Raw genomic sequence first — 15320 nt, 5'->3', positions numbered from 1 at the left:
TGGGCTGACGGAGGTGGGATCTCTGTTCTTTGTAGTTTGTCTGTGTGGAGAGCCTCGTCACAGCTCTTGTGGACATGTACCCCACCATCTTCCGCAAGAAGAATCGCCGGGAGACCCTCATCCTGCTGGTCTCCGTCCTCTCCTATCTGGTCGGGTTGGTGATGCTCACAGAGGTATTTTGAGATCAGACTGCCTGCGTGATGCTTGCTGGGTGTGAGTGCCTCCCTGGCGGGGGTGGGGGGTAGTGGGTGGTGGTGTCCACGGTGGGGCTGAGAGCTTGCAGGTGACCCCAAAACGCTGCACAGTGCTGGGAGGAGGCTGCCCTTCCCTCCCTGTGGCATTTGCATTTTCCCTTCCAGCCCTCTCCCCTTGACCCAGTCACAGTCCTGACACTTCTCCCACCAAGGCTGATTATTTGAGCTCTGGACAGCCCATATTTTGGTTATAGATTTATCTTTACATGAGCCAAACCTTTACAGCTGTAGCCTGTTGCGCAGTGGCAGGGAGCACCTTTGTCCTTCTCTTTCCTCCTGGATGGAGCTATATGAACACTTGGTGTAAGGAAATTTGGTGCGCCCCGTATCTATCACACTGATTTCCTATATATTCCCCTTGTTGGGATCGATTGCCTGGGAGTTAAACTGTTCTGGTTTGAAACCTTTAACTCCTCCTAGCGGTATGTGTGTGGGGATCGATGCTGCCATGCTGCTCTTCGCATCTTCTGTTTCCATTGGGGCATAATTTTGAAAAAGCCTCCTTCGACGTTGCACCTGCAGCTCTGTGCCTAGGCTAACCTTGTGGGCCCATTTTGTAGAGCCCTGCAGACCTGGGGGGTGAAGCAGCCAGGCTGCGGGCCTCTGGGCCCACAGCAGCAACTGCGTGCAAAACTGCATGCACAGCTACTTCCCTCTGCAAATTAGGAGGGGGGGGGAGGGCTAAAGTGAATTAGATTATTGTGTCTCCAAAAAGGGGGGGTTCCATCTTCACTTCCAGCTCCAAGAGTTGCTCTGTTTTTTCCTCCTCCTAAAATATCCCCACAGTCTCTGGCAGTCACTTGCCCTCCCAGGCCCTGCCCTGGAATGAGGGGTCGCAGAGACTCCTCCTGTGAGCAGGGCGGCTGCATGTCTCCATCACTCCTTGACCACAAGGGACATGGCCTTTGCTGTTGGCTAAAACCATGCCCCAAGAGAGAGGAAGGTGCCTCCAACCCTGGGGAAGATGTTGAGTTTGTTTCCTGCTCTGGCTGGAGCTCTTTGCCTGTGCCTGATTCCTCTCCCCTCTCTCCTTCCCCACCTCGCCTTGCTGCCCGCTTGGCCCTTCCCAGGGTGGGATGTATGTCTTCCAGCTCTTTGATTACTATGCTGCCAGTGGCATGTGCCTGCTCTTTGTGGCCATCTTCGAGACTCTCTGCATCGCCTGGGTCTATGGTGAGTATGAACCAAGGTGGTCCCCAGCTCTGGCCTCTCAGGCTCTTGCTTGGTCCATCCTAAAAATGCTGGTCCATAGCTTCTCTTGGCAATCGCTTCGCAGTGCAAGGCAGACCTCTAAACCCTTGCTCTGGTGCCCGTGGACTCAGCTGGCAGAGGCTTCCTCACAGCAACGCCCTGGGGCATCTGCTTGGCAGATATCCCCAGCATGTTCCTATGTGATCCTGCTTTTGAGGCCCTCCTTCCTTGGAGACTTGGAGCTAGCTGGGAAATCTTTTCTCAACCTGTGTATAGAGGAGTGTGAGACCCTCAAACATTTTTGAGAACCCTCTCTCAGCCTTGGCATTCACAAGGGATGTGTAATACCCCAGTTTAAGTCCTAGCATGAATGATGCCAGCTGAGGAGCTGGCCCTGCTGATCCATCAGACTGTTCTGGGAGGCAAGAGGATGTTAGTCCATGACAAAGACTGAAGCTCTCCACACTCCTGGTGAGCTCCCCAAGTGGGCTGTCAGCTATGCTGAATTACTGCCGCCTCTTCTGGGGAGCGCCCAAACAGTGGTGAAGCAGGGCCCCACTCACCATCCTCCCCTGCACATGCAGACCCTGCAGTCCTCCTTCCCTGGTAGCAGTGAGGCATCCTTCCCCTCTTCCGCAGGCGCTGAGCGTTTCTATGATAACATTGAAGATATGATCGGCTACCGGCCATGGCCCATCATCAAATACTGTTGGCTTTTCATCACCCCAGCAGTTTGCATGGTGAGAGCCCACAGGCTGTGGGAGCTGTGGGGAGGGAGATGGGCAGAGCTGGGTGCCTCTGAGATACAGATACTTACCTATATACAGAGGGATTTGTGTATGTACAGGGGGTTATGTGGCCTGTACATCGGGAGACTGTTGTGTATGTTTGTGGCTTTTGGGGCCAGGTGTGGGGCTAAACAAGGGGAACAGGGGCCCAGCTCAGCAGTGATAGAAGCATCTGCTGGCGGGGCAAACTTCTTGCTGCTGTCCCAGCAAAACTTCCTTGACCTGCTGTCTCCTCTGTTGCTGTCCTGGGGAGCTCTTTGTTACCATGAGACTATGCAGGTGTGGATTCACCAGGAAGACCTCTCTTGGCTAATGGTGTTGATTTTCTTGCTCTTTTTCTCTTGGTCTCTTCCACCTTGCCAGGCAACCTTCCTGTTTTCCCTGATCAAATACACTCCGCTGACCTACAACAAGAAGTATGTGTACCCATGGTGGGGGGACACCCTGGGCTGGCTGCTGGCCCTCTCCTCCATGGTGTGCATCCCTCTCTGGATTGTCTACAAACTCTCCACCATCAAAGGCTCCCTCAAAGAGGTGAGGCTGGTGCTCTGGGATCAGGGCATGGGCTCTGTGTTGAAGTCCAGCCTTGCAGGGGGATCATTTGTGTGTTGCAGGCTAATTAGCAGGGAGCCTATAATAAATCGATTGAATAAGTCCATTGCTATAACCAATTGTTGTTTTTATTAAGTTCTGCATGGCTGGAGGGCTGCTCCAAGCTGGCTGTTGCCTCTTGGTGCCCTTTGTTTATTGCTTCTGTCTCTTTGTGAGCACTATTAGGGAAAATGTTCATTAGATGGAGAGGATAAAAATGATCTCCAGTGCCTTGAGTCAGTTTGGAGGCTGCCCTTGACTGAGGCGTGGGGACTTGCTCCGAGAAAGCTCCAGATCCCACGAGCATTGTGGGCAGCTCAGTGTCAGTGGCCTGGGCCTGCCCAGCTCCAAGAGCTGCTGTGACCCATTGCTGGCTGCCCTGAACGTGCCTTGGGAGAGCCAGGGACCTGTCAGAGCGGACTTTGCTCCAGACAGGCATCCCATCCCTGCCATGGCTCACTGGAAGTTTCACAGACATCCTGATACCCCAGGATCCCACCCGTTCTCTGCCTCCTGCAAGTACTCAGGACTGGGTTGTGACAGCAATGGGCCCCTTAGTCCTGTGTCCAGCAGGGACAGGGAGGAGTGGGCACACTGCATGACATAGAGGGTAGCCCCTTACGCACTTGCTGGCCCAGACAGGCTCTCTCTTTGCACTCTGTGCTGATGGAGGCGATGACCTGGAGGTACTTGGGCAGCAATCTTTCTTTGGACTGCTTTCTGGTCCTGGCTTGGAACAAATGGAGGACAGAGCTTTCCTACTTTGTCTCAGGTCTCTCATGTGCTCAGTGCTTGTTTTGGGACAAGTGATTCAAAAATGAGTTTATCCCCTCAGTTTCTGAAGTGTTGACTGTCCTTATTTGGGATGTCTCTGGTGTTTAGGGACCAGACCTGCAGCCCTACCTGGCTGGCTGAACGATACCCGTGCGTGGAACAGGAGGGCCCAGGTCACCTTTTGTCCTTGCAGCTGTGTTCAATACCTGCCTTTGCCTTCCAGAGGCTCCGCCAACTCACCTGCCCACTTGAGGACTTGCCTTCCAGGCCGGGCACGGGACAGCCCCTTCCCTCCACCAGATCTGGCCTCCTGATGCTGACAGAGCTCGAATCTCATTGCTAGGACCAGTATGGCTCTCCCTCCCTCCCCCCAGGACGGTTTCTATACAGCCTTTACCACCTGTTGGATAACACAAGGATTCTTCACTCGCCGAGGAGAGAGGGATTTCTGGGCTGAGCTCCCTTCCCTGGAAGATTTGAAGGGCTGAGGAAGAGGCTGCTGCGGAGATGGTCTGTGTGGAGTTAGCAATGCACCTTAATCCTCTCCCTGGAGAGGGCTCTGAAGGGGCAGATCAAGCACTGGTGTTTCTGAGCATTCCCAGCCTTCTGGTGGGCAGAAAGGAAGGACTGATCCTGGAGTGGAGGGTGTCAGAGAGTCTCAGAGGTGTGGCTCTGGTGTGGACTTTGGGAGCTTCTCCATTAATTTCATTAAATCCTTGTTTTTCCCCTCTAGATCCGCTCTGTCTCAGTTTTATCTACCAGCATCCCTTGCTCACAGCATGCTAGTTAGGACGTGTGTGTTAGCAGAGCTGTGCTGGGCGTTCAGGTCTGCATCTCTGTTGCACTGGCACATGGGTATGGGAGGGTGGCCAGAGGACAGGAAGCTTGGTCAGGGTAGGAAGGAATACAGGGAACACAGGTTCAGAGGCGCCCATAAGCGGTAGGCCTGGGGTACCAAGGTGAAGTGTAGAGTGCAATGCCACCTTCTGCTGGAGCCATTGCTACTCCCAGCCAAGAGAGTCATCTGGCTGATGAGTCACTGGGCTATTCCGGGGGCCTGAGAGAAGCGCGTGGGTTTGCATTTTCGTCGTACAAGTGAAGGATCATGGGAAACTGTCCCTCATCTCTGCAGGTCTATGTCTCTTTTGTGTGCTGACTGCCTTCCAGGTGCTCTAGAGCCGGTCATTTTGGGTTTTCTGCCTATGGAAGAAGGGCTGCATGTTCAAAGCAATATCTGCGTGTTATGTCAACAAACAGGGCCCCTCGTTTCTACGCTGTTTGGGTAAAAAAAAAAAAAAAAAAAATAATCAAAGAGCTTGTGTTTTAAGTGCTTCAGCCCCAGCATCCGAGGAGGGCAGCCAGAGGACGCGTAACCCCGGGAAGCTGGATGGCTCCCAGCAAAGCCTGGGGAAGCTGGAGCCCGGGCAGAGCTGAGCCAGCGGCCGGCGGTGCTCGGCTTCCCGAAGCGCGCACGGACACCAGTGGGCACCACGCTACGGCCGAGGCTTCTGCTGCCGCGGGGAGAGGAAGGCGCAAATTAAAGCAATCCACGCCATTAGCCACAAGGTGGCCCCAGGGCTTCACCTACGGCCGCGGCGCGGCGCCGGGGTCCCTGCGGGGTGGGCTGGGGGCGGCGGGCACCCCCGCAGAGGGGCCGGGACACCCCCTCTCCTGCCTCCCCCGCTTCGGAAGATGCTCCGAACTTGGGTGGCTGTTTGGCTCTGGTCGCAGGGTCGGTGGCTGCCTGTTCACTAGCCGTAGGGCCGGGGAGATATTTTGCCCTGGGTCACGATGACCCCGGTATTTTTCCTCCGGTTGCCTGTTGAGGTTTTCTCTGCAGACAGCTGCTTCCCGCAGGGAACCATGACCCCAGTTGTGGAGCATACTGGTTTAGCCTCCTATAGACAATGGCAAGTTATTTGGCTCAGTTTTCCCTAGTTTAGTGTTGTTGGAGCCTGGTGACCTGAGATGGGAGACAGGTCGATGACGGGAAGGGGTCACGAGCTTTCACTCATAGAGACTGTGTAACTCTGATGACCACCAAGTACTGTGGGGATCGCTGCTGGAAGGGTTTGTGATAGTGCAGATTTAACCTCCAGGAGGGAAAGCCCACTGATCTGTGGCCCTCTGGGGCTTCATTGGCTCTGTTCCAGAGTAGCTGTGGAAACCTCATCTCATTTCCAGCCTGTTTTCCCTTTTCCCAGCCTATTTTCCATGGGGACTCTGGGGCAAGCAGGTTTCTTTACTAAGCTGCATGTGCAACCATGGGTGAACCCCCCGCTGTGGTCAGCTCTGCACCTCCCCTTTCAAAATCTCAGCTGCTGGGTTTCTGCACACCTCCCTCCCTGCCTCTGGAGAACACCGGGAATGATGAAGGCATAGGGCTGGGGAGCAGGATGTCACGGCTGAACTGGCTGTCACAGTTTTCTTAGGCAGCCTCAAAGTCTCAGAGCTCCAGGTTGCTCAGCTGCCACAGTGCTTCATGGTGCTCCTGTGTGAGCTGAGGGTAGGAAAGAGATTAGAAACCCAGGGAAAGCCCCTTTTGGAAGAGACCCACAGTGTGATGGGAGATGGAGCCATCCAGCTGCCCTACCACTTGGATACGGTACTGGTTATTACATCTAAATGACTTCTAGAAATGAGTGAATGGAGCTCAATACAGAAGGTTGTTTTGTTTTTTGTTTTTTTTTCTGTTGGCTTTTTGTGTGAATCATATTAGAAGCTCCAGCAACAGATGTTTTTATTCATGTAATTCTAATCTTAATCAGAATTATACTTTCATTTTTCAGTAATATCTATAAGAGGTTTGGCCCACTGGGAAGATATTTTAACCCTAATAGAAAACAGTAATTGGCCACAGCTATCTCCAAAATATGGCTGATGTAGAAAGTCTGCTCCAGCTACATGTAGGCAAAGTGGGAATCTGCTGAAAGGCTTGTGAATTGCTTTGTTTCAAAACTGTCTGGTGTCCAGTGGTTTGGTTTATTGGCATGTGGTTTGGTTTATTGATGTGGTTATATATGAGCCAGGAAACCTCCCAAGCCTGTGGTCCTATATGACCCAGTTGTTGTAAAGCTGTTGGTGAGCTAGGCAGGTCAGATAAACAAGAAAACCAAAGGCTTTGCTGGATATTTTAAAATAAATGTCTTATTTCTGATAGGACTTTAAGACAAAGTATTGGAAACTGTGATGCCTGGCTTGAAATATGAATCAAGTACATTCTGTATTGCTCATTGAGAAGGTTGATGGACTAAATCTCAAATGTATGTATTTGAACCTTCAAGACATGCCATTTTTCACAGAACTTTCAAAGATCCCGTCTTTAGAGGGAATTCTGGTGAAATTTGGAATATAGTGATTTTGGCATATGGTAATTGTTCATGATTTGAAATGTGGTGAAAGGGATTTTCATTGCATTCAAGATCAGCCCAGTACTCTTCTTGCAGTCTGTGGAATTTACCCCTACTCATACCTTCTCCAGCTGGGGAGATGCTGATGTCCCTTTAGACAGGAGATGTGTGGTTGTTGGAAATTTCCCACCTTCAGAATCCAAGATCTGCAACTTAACCTGAGAATTCAACCCATTATTTTCAAAAAAATGGGGATGAGTTTAAAGACCCATGTTTTTTCTTGGGTAATTTTTTTTTTTTTTTAGTTTCAAATTAAAAGTTCACATAAAAATAAAGATGTCTCTGAGATTCTGCCCCAGGTCATTAGTGCTTGGAAAGGATGTCTGACCTTTCTGTCCATCTGTTTGTGAAAACCAGGCTCTGCTTTTCCCATGCTGTGGTGCTTGCGTCAGTGGTGCCTGGGGAAGAGTCTCAGCCCCCTGATCAGCTCCCCCTGTTGACCCTGCTGTCCTACTCCATGGATGGAGATGTCCATACAGGGCAGGAGAGAGACTTCAGATGTCGGGGACAGACCCATGGACCTGTGGAGCAGGATGCCTCTGCTTCTGTGGGGAGTATCCTGAACCCTGGGGCTCCCAGCGTGTTCAAACAGCTGCCTTGCCTTGAGAGGTCCTTCTCCTTACGCCACTAGTGATATAAAAGACAGTTTTCCATGGCTATTGAAGAATCATGTAGTGTGAGTCAAGTTTCACTTTTCACTGACAAGAAAGGTGGATGTGTTGGGAGAAGAAAGGGCATGTTGCATAAATGGAGGGAACAGAGTAAGATTAAGATCTTAACACGTGGCATACGTAATCCTGTAAAGCAGAGATCCCCAAATAATCTGTTAAGTGTGTCCTACAGGCCAGAGCAAATGAGCATATCCTTCAGAGCAGGGGGTTTGGCTGAGCCCTTGTCTGCTAATGTGGTTAGCAGCCTGCAGGATGGGGAGCTGCATGCTGCAGATAAGGGAAGCATGCGTGGGGGAGCGGATTCGGGAAGTCGTTACTTCTGAGAAGTTGCCAGTGACTTGGTTACCCACTTCTCTGTCTGACCAACCCAGAGTCACACCACTTTGGGCAGCAACATGTGCTTCTCTGTCCCTGGAGACCAGCTTTGTCCTTTGCGTCCTCATGCCTTGTGCATCGGAGGTGTTTGCTGTCACAATGCATGTCCCACTGCAACAGGTTCAGCTGCCCTGAGGAAGCAGGGAGGGAAAGCAGGAGCAAACAGGCATGTACCCACATGTCCTCTGCCTGCCTTTTTTCTGTGATCCTCCTTGGTCTCTGATCAACAGCAAACATTGCTGTTAGATGCAGAGGGGCTGTTAGATCACAGATGTCTCCCCAGCATCACTAATCCTCCCTCCTGACCACCTTTATTGCCAACACTGGGCTCCTAAGCCCTTTGCCCTTGCCTCATCCTCTCCCCCACCACGGATGTTGTGAAACAGGGAATGTCTTACCCTGCCTGTACTTCCAAAAGTGGAGGCTCCTGATAGCCTCCTCTTCTCCGGGAGCGCAGTGCAGGAGCAGTGCTGCGGCTGCAAGAGCCCATCACGGTTCTGTGGGGCCTTGTTAGCGCTTGTTACTTTGGTTATGTTCACTTGTGATTAGTTATGGTGAAACTGTTGTAGGAAGTCACAGGCTTACTTAAGCAGAAATTAGCTATAAACATAAAAAATAAATTACAGGAAGGCCTAGGGGAAGCTCCTCTGCAAACACTGCGTTCAGTCGGCTAGGCAAGTTCCCGACCAAAGAAGCGGCGGTGCTGTGCCCACAGGGGAACCAGTCTTTCTGCTGTTTTGTTAGCAAAGGTGTCAAAAGGTGGGATGAGTCTGGACAAATGAGGACAGTGGTGGCTTCTCCCACAGGTGAAGCCTGTGGCAGCTTTCTAGTATCTGCAGGGCGCCTACAAGAAAGCTGGAGAGGGACATTTTTACAAGGGCATGCAGTGATAGCATGAGGGGTAATGGCTTCAAACTGGAAAAGGGTAGATTTAGATTAGATATTAGGAAGAAATTTTCCACTATGCCACTGGTGAGGCACTGGAACAAATTGCCCAGAGAAGTTGTGGATGCCTCATCCCTGGAGGTGTTCAAGGCCAGGCTGGATGAGGCTTTGAGCAACCTGGTCCAGTGGGAGGTCTCCCTGCCTATGGCAGGGGGGTTGGAACGAGATGATCTTTAAGGTCCTTTCCAACCTAAACCATTCTATGATTCTATAGGTGGCCCAGCGAGGGTGCAGCCAGGGCTGGAGGCTCCCCTGTCTCTAACACAAAACTCAGCACCCGCCTTCCCCAGCCCCTAACATTTGGAAAGCAGGATCACATTTTGGATGCACCCGTGGGGCATCATGCTGACAAATTCTCCCATCAGCTGGGCTGGGGGGGAATGGACTCCTTTTGGCTTGAAGCCCTGCATCTCGCTGGCTTGTGGAGGAGGGAAGCATCGTGGGGCCCGGGGTTTGCTGCTGCTGGGGAGCATGGCCCCAGCACGGGCTGATGGTGGCAGCCTGCTGCTCCGGGCTGGCTCTTTGGCAGGCAAATCAGAGCTGGCTTAAAGAGAAGACATGGTGGGGACACCCAAATAATGGTAAAAGCCAACACACACTCTGAGGAAAGAAAAGGGAAAGTAAAAAGGGAGGCAAGGGTGCACTGCCAGGTGGCAGGTGGTGAGTCGGGTGGGGAGGAGGAGACCTTCGTGGAGGTGCAGGACGTCTCTGAAGTTGGGGTTGGCTGTCCATCAGGGCAAAGGCTGGTGTGGCAGGCTGAGTCCTGTTCTCCAGCTGCCCTGGACCTGGCAGGCTGAGGGACTCAGGTTGTTTTGAGAAGAGTTTTCCCCCTCTGCTGACAAGAGGGGATGTAAACCCATGTGCTGGGCCCTGGGCAGGCAGCTGTGTTGGGGAACAGAACCCTCTGTGTGGTGGGACAGCAGTGCTTTCCCATTCCTTCTGTTTATCCTGCATGTACTCAGGACAGCCCCTTTCTATGAGGGCCACTCGGTCCTGCTGACCTGAGGTGGCTCCCAGGAATCTCAGTGGTGTGGGGAAGCCCATCTCCATCACTTAGATCCTCAGGATAGCAGGTTCAAAATGGCTAAAAATGGCAAAGGCAGCCAAACCTCAGTCACTGAGCAGGGTGGGACCAGTCATGTGGCGAGCCCATTGACCCCAAGGCAAGGGGGTATCTTACAGCTTGAGGCCACGTACAGGACCTACCGTCGAGAAGGCTGCTGCCCCTCGGGCACAGCAATGGAGCTTCCTCTTGTCTTGGTTTTCCTGCCTGCAAAATTGGATGCTGCCATCCCTTCTTTTGCAGAGCACCTTGGGAAGCACCATGGGGAGGGCTACGGGGAGCCGGGCGCTGCCGGTGTCAGAGCTGCACATGGCAGGGGGGTGTCCCAGCTCTGAGAGGGGTTCATGCTGCTGGGGGAGGGGGTGCTTTGAACGTTTCCAGGATTTACTGCAAGCAGCGCTTCCCTTTTGGAGATGGAGTGTTTAAGAGTAGCCTCACCCACACTCTCCCCATCCCTGCTGCCAGCAGGGCTGCTTCTTCCCCCTCAGCTCCCTACGTATCCCTGTGTCAAGGTGCCCTTAGAATCATCGAATCCTTATGGCTGGAAAAGACCATTAAGATCATCAAGTTCAACTGTTACCTAACTCTACCAGGCCCACTTCTAAACCATATACCTGAGCACCATATCTAGATGGCCTTTAAATACATCCAAGGATGGTGATTCAACCACTTTCCCTGGGCAGCCTGTTCCAGTCTTTGATAACCCTTTCAGTGTAGAAATTTTTCCTAATGTCTAACCTAAACCTCCCCTGGCGCAACTTGAAGCCATTTCCTCTTGTCCTACCGACTGTAATTTTTGAGAAGAGTTGTGAACACAAGAATTTGTATCTCTTGTTGCTTTTGCTCACAAAACTTGCCTCTTACTGAAAATCCCTCTGCTAGCCCTCGCGGGAAGGTGCCTCTGCCCGTGGCAATGGAGGAGGCGCTCGTGCTGCCGGGAAACCCGCAGTCAGATTGCTGCATCCTTTAGCAGCCCTGTCCTACCTGTCCTACCTGCACAGCCCAGGGTGCCTGCTCGGGGGCTGTTTTTGCCAGTGAAGGTGACAATTAGTGGTCATGGAGTGTGTCACCCCTTCCCTTGCCGTCTCCCGGGACGGGCTGAGCACAGTCCAAACCCCCAGAGCTGAGCTGGTCAGAAGGTGATTTTTGGTTTTCAGTCTGGGCCGTCACGCTGGTGCAATCCCTCACACAGAGGCTGCAGCAGTGGGATAAATGGGCCCCATCCCCGCAGCAGGATTTAAAACCACAGTGAAATGTTGCCTGGTGGGAAACTCTGAAGCCTGAGTATAACTTCAGGTACCTTCTGGGCTGGAAAGCAGAAATAGCAGCCTTTTTTCCTGCCGGAGAATGATTTTCACACATTGCTGGATACAGTTTTCATTTAGGTTGACTTCTCATTTTACCTTAATGTCACAGGTCATTTCCCATCTACGGTTTTGCAAAAAAAACCTGTGATGTTGCTGTGAAACACTTCAGTGTGGATAAATCAAGTTTTTAGGTCAGCTCTGCTTACTTAGGCTTATCTCAATCCCCTTTTCATATCTGGATAACCTCTGTTGCACCTTTTCCCCAGCTGTGCTGGGTCACACCAGTCCTCCGTGGCAGGACGGGCAGCGGGACTGTCCTTCATTCGTAGGGACAGATGCAGTGGGGGATGCAGTGCCTGTGTTGTGTAGCCAGCACATGATGTTCACCTTGCAGCCTTTCAGGACTTCAGAGACAGCTGCCAAAAGGCAGAAGATGGAGCCTGGCCCCTCTGATGTTGATCCCAGTCCATGCAAGGGAAGAATCCGCCTGTATTTCTTTGGGTATGGAACCAATCCACTCAACCAGCCCAAATGGCAGGTGGAAGCCAGGCCTTTGAAAAATGGAATGCTTGGAAAGTTTAATCCTGGAAAAAGGGTACTGTACGTTGCCTTGGGCTGCCTGTGAAGACGCATCACCTGCTCTAGCTGCCACCCTAGCTCTCTGCGCTCATGGCCCCATTGCTGAACTGGGGCCTCTGGGATGGGGCTCGAGTAGCTCAGAGCTTCCCAGTCCCGGGGACGTCCCCCAGCATTCACCCTGAGCTGCTCTGCCCCCTCTTTGCACTACCCAGCAGCATGGGCTCAGACCAGTATCAGCTGAGGTAGTAAATGACCACCCCCAAAGTAGAAGGGGACGTTTTCCCATACTGCCTCCAGCACCAGTCTCAGTGGTTTATCCTGAGGATCCTGCCAGGCACAAGGGTGACTCCCTTCATGCACATCTCCAGCATCACTTGTCCCCACGGCAACCCAGCGTGCTCTAATGTGATCCGATTCACTGGCTTCTGGCACCCATGGAGGATTTTTTTGAGACAACATTACAAACGACCTCTATAGTGTGTGCAGGTACGTAAACCTACTGCTTCCACACTCTGCAGATGTGAGGGCTTTTGTCAGCTTCTCAGGTTTCCCACTGAGGGGGCTAAGGGATGTTCATCCAGTGAGCTCTGACACAGGTGAGCCGATTGGAACATGTGCTGGATGTATTTGAGCTTCCATCCCATGTGCTGCTGTTGTGGTTTGACCACATGGGTACATGAAAAGGTCAATAGGAATTTAGCAGGCACATTAACAGACACAGCAAAAGACAAAACAGTAACAGCCTTAAACATGACATTAAAGAAGAAAATTTAGCTGAACTATCTTGAGAAAAATGGCATAGCCGGAATGCCTGCTGCTGGTGTTGGTCATGAGAAGCCCTGGAAAAGAGCATCAGGGCTGAGGTGAATACAAAGAAAGCTGCCAAGGCAAAGGCACAGAGGGATTGCTCACTTCTAGCGAGCACACAGACACTATAAAAATAAAGACTCCGGCAGTATCTCTCCCTGCTGACCAAGCTCTCTCCTATAAGCTGTGTTTGCACCCGCAGCATATGGCACAGGCACAGAGGGACCTGTGTGAGCCCGGGACAAGTGTCCCCCCTCCACCCGCTCTCTGCCTGTTGCTCCATTTGCGTGATGGTGTTGGTAAGCCTCGAGCTTGGCCACTGAAGCAGTTTTAGTGCAGTGGTCCCTGGAGATGGACACGATTCGTTCTGCACATTTGGAGTATGATTTTAAGGGATGCCACTATCCCATTAAAGTAGCGGAGCCCCAGCGCAGTGGGTGCGTGCAGCAGCCAGCCTGGGCCATGCTGCGGGGTCTGCGAGGAGAGACCTCCCTCCTGCTGAGGTCGAGAGGACCTGGAGTCACTCCATTGACTGCTGTGGTTTATCTTTGCAAACTTCAGGCCTTTACCCTGCCCGACCATGGCCACTTTCTTTTCTTGTTTTCCTGTCAGGGCCACAGTTCAAGGTCTGGAGAGGTGCATGTTGTAAGGCAGCTGGGGAGAAAGTTCTCCCGCCCCGATGCACCTCCCTTCCTGCCATCCCACCACCCACACATGAACTGGGCGATAATTTGGTGAGAAGAGCTGATGGAGGGGGAGGGACTGGAGGAGGAGAGAGGGGAGTCTTTGCCTTAACTCCTGCTGTATCTCTTTGGCACTCAGTGGATTTCCTGTTTGGACTCTGGTGGGACAGGACAGGACAGGAGAGGACGGGACGGGCTTGACTGGGGGAGACCTGCGCTGGCTTCAGGTGAGTTGGGTGTTTGCTCGTTGAGCAGATCTGGCTGGATGTGCTTGTCATGCTGGGAGTGCCGGTGTCTCCGGTCCTCCCACAGCTGGCTGCTGTGCACCAGCTGCCAGCCATGCTCTGGGGAGTGGGCCAGCAAATCTGCAAGGGGAAAAGCTCCCCAACGTTGAGCAAATAATCAGTTTGGATCAACTCAGGAAAGAGGTTTTTCTTTCAGTGGTTCCTATAGGAGAGGACAGGCAGCGATGCTGCTGGGGGCTGCCGGGAAGGTGCAGAGCAAAGGGATGCCTGAAGGATGGCTAATTGGTACTGAAGGCTGTGGCGGCAGAAAGAAAAGGACTCAGACAGCAGAAAGATTGAGATGAGAGGGGGCCAGACGGGGACAAGGATGGAGAGCAGTGATGGCTAGGTGATAATAGGTGCAGGAGGAAAGGTGCTAGAAGTGAGGTAGGCTGTAGGCACTTCAGCTCCTGCAAACGCGAGGCAGTGACTTCCTCTCCTCCTGTGCTGCCCTGCAGAGGTGCTGGCCCTGGCGCATTGACTTGGGGGCTGCAGCTCTAAGAGATGTGCCTGGGAGTGTGCTCCTTGTTCTTCTTGTCTCAGGGGTTCCCATTTGTTCCCATGTAGGGGTGAGGCAGGGAGACAGCACAGTTTGTGCCTGTGCCAATCTCTGGGGATCTGTGGGCATATTTGTGAACAAACCCAGGCAGAACACGTGGGGGTTTCATAACACCTGATCTGTGTCATCTTAAATCAACAGTGCTCTTAAAGTAATCACTGCTAATCAGGGCTTTCATCCAATGCCATTGCCCCAGTTTTTCCTCTTTAACAACCGCTGATATGAGAGGCTGAACCTTGGACCTGACCTTTGCAGCTCTGCAACATCCCAACTTTGCTGGATTCATGGATGCAGATGTGGTCCTTGCAGAGAGCAGGGTAACGAGCCCTGCGCTGTATCTCTACCTCCCCGTGCTCATAGGTGGGACTATAGGAAATCTTTGGTGCCCCATGTTGGAGACCAGATATCTCTCCTCTCGGAGGGTGCAGGTGGGATGCAGTTCCTATTATGCCAAGTGAACAGAACTATGCGTGCATTGCAGCAGGTACAGCTAGGAAGGGGTTACAGCACTTTTAGAACCATAGTCCACACGTGCCTCTGCCTGTCCTGATTTCCTATGAAGTGCCTTGTCCTGTGCACCAACTGGAGGTGGCAGAGCCTCCCCGGGGTCAGCCAGGTAGATACTGAGCCTTCACTTGAGCGGGATGCGAGGTGCTGGGCTCCCTGCACAGGGCTGGAGAGGGACCTCGGTGTGGGCTGTGGGGAGGACTGCAGCACGGCAGGGACCCCCCCTGCCCTGTGATGGCTGCGCACCCAGCTGTGCCCGGGCACTCTGCTCTGCCAAACAAGCCGATGGCTCCCCTTGGCCTCTGTGCTGGGAGGTGTAAGGTAACATTTCATGCCGTAGCCTCACCTGCCTTTTGGAAGAGTTTTGCTTGAGTACTCCTCCCTCCTGCTCCCCATCTCTCGTCACTTTGACAGCGGGTGTCCCCAGGCTGTGCTTTCCGGAGGTTGCGCAGGGTGTTGCCTCAGGGTGTTTAGCTAGAAGCGCCTGGAGCAGTGTGGTGCCAAATCTCCTGTGCTGCTCTCCCGCCTTTGA

The 15320-nt window shown here is 52.6% G+C and overlaps 1 protein-coding gene across 1 annotated transcript in view; it reads left to right on the top strand.

The window, feature by feature from the left end:
* The window catches only part of LOC309682684 (sodium- and chloride-dependent GABA transporter 2), a 33144-nt gene extending 28826 nt beyond the window's left edge, over positions 1 to 4318 (top strand). Inside the window, exons 12-16 of the mRNA XM_082496797.1 lie at positions 36 to 173; positions 1325 to 1427; positions 2085 to 2185; positions 2597 to 2767; positions 3822 to 4318. Of these exons, the coding sequence (XP_082352923.1) occupies positions 36 to 173; positions 1325 to 1427; positions 2085 to 2185; positions 2597 to 2767; positions 3822 to 3941 (633 nt within the window). The 3' untranslated portion in view covers positions 3942 to 4318. The remainder of the gene's footprint in view (positions 1 to 35; positions 174 to 1324; positions 1428 to 2084; positions 2186 to 2596; positions 2768 to 3821) is intronic.
* Positions 4319 to 15320: the final 11002 nt, after the last annotated feature.

Source organism: Vanellus vanellus (assembly GCF_965231255.1).
Source record: "Vanellus vanellus genome assembly, chromosome: 1".
NCBI lineage: Eukaryota > Metazoa > Chordata > Aves > Charadriiformes > Charadriidae > Vanellus > Vanellus vanellus.
Note: the sequence above shows the minus strand (reverse complement) of the source record. Positions and strands in the feature narration are given on the sequence as shown.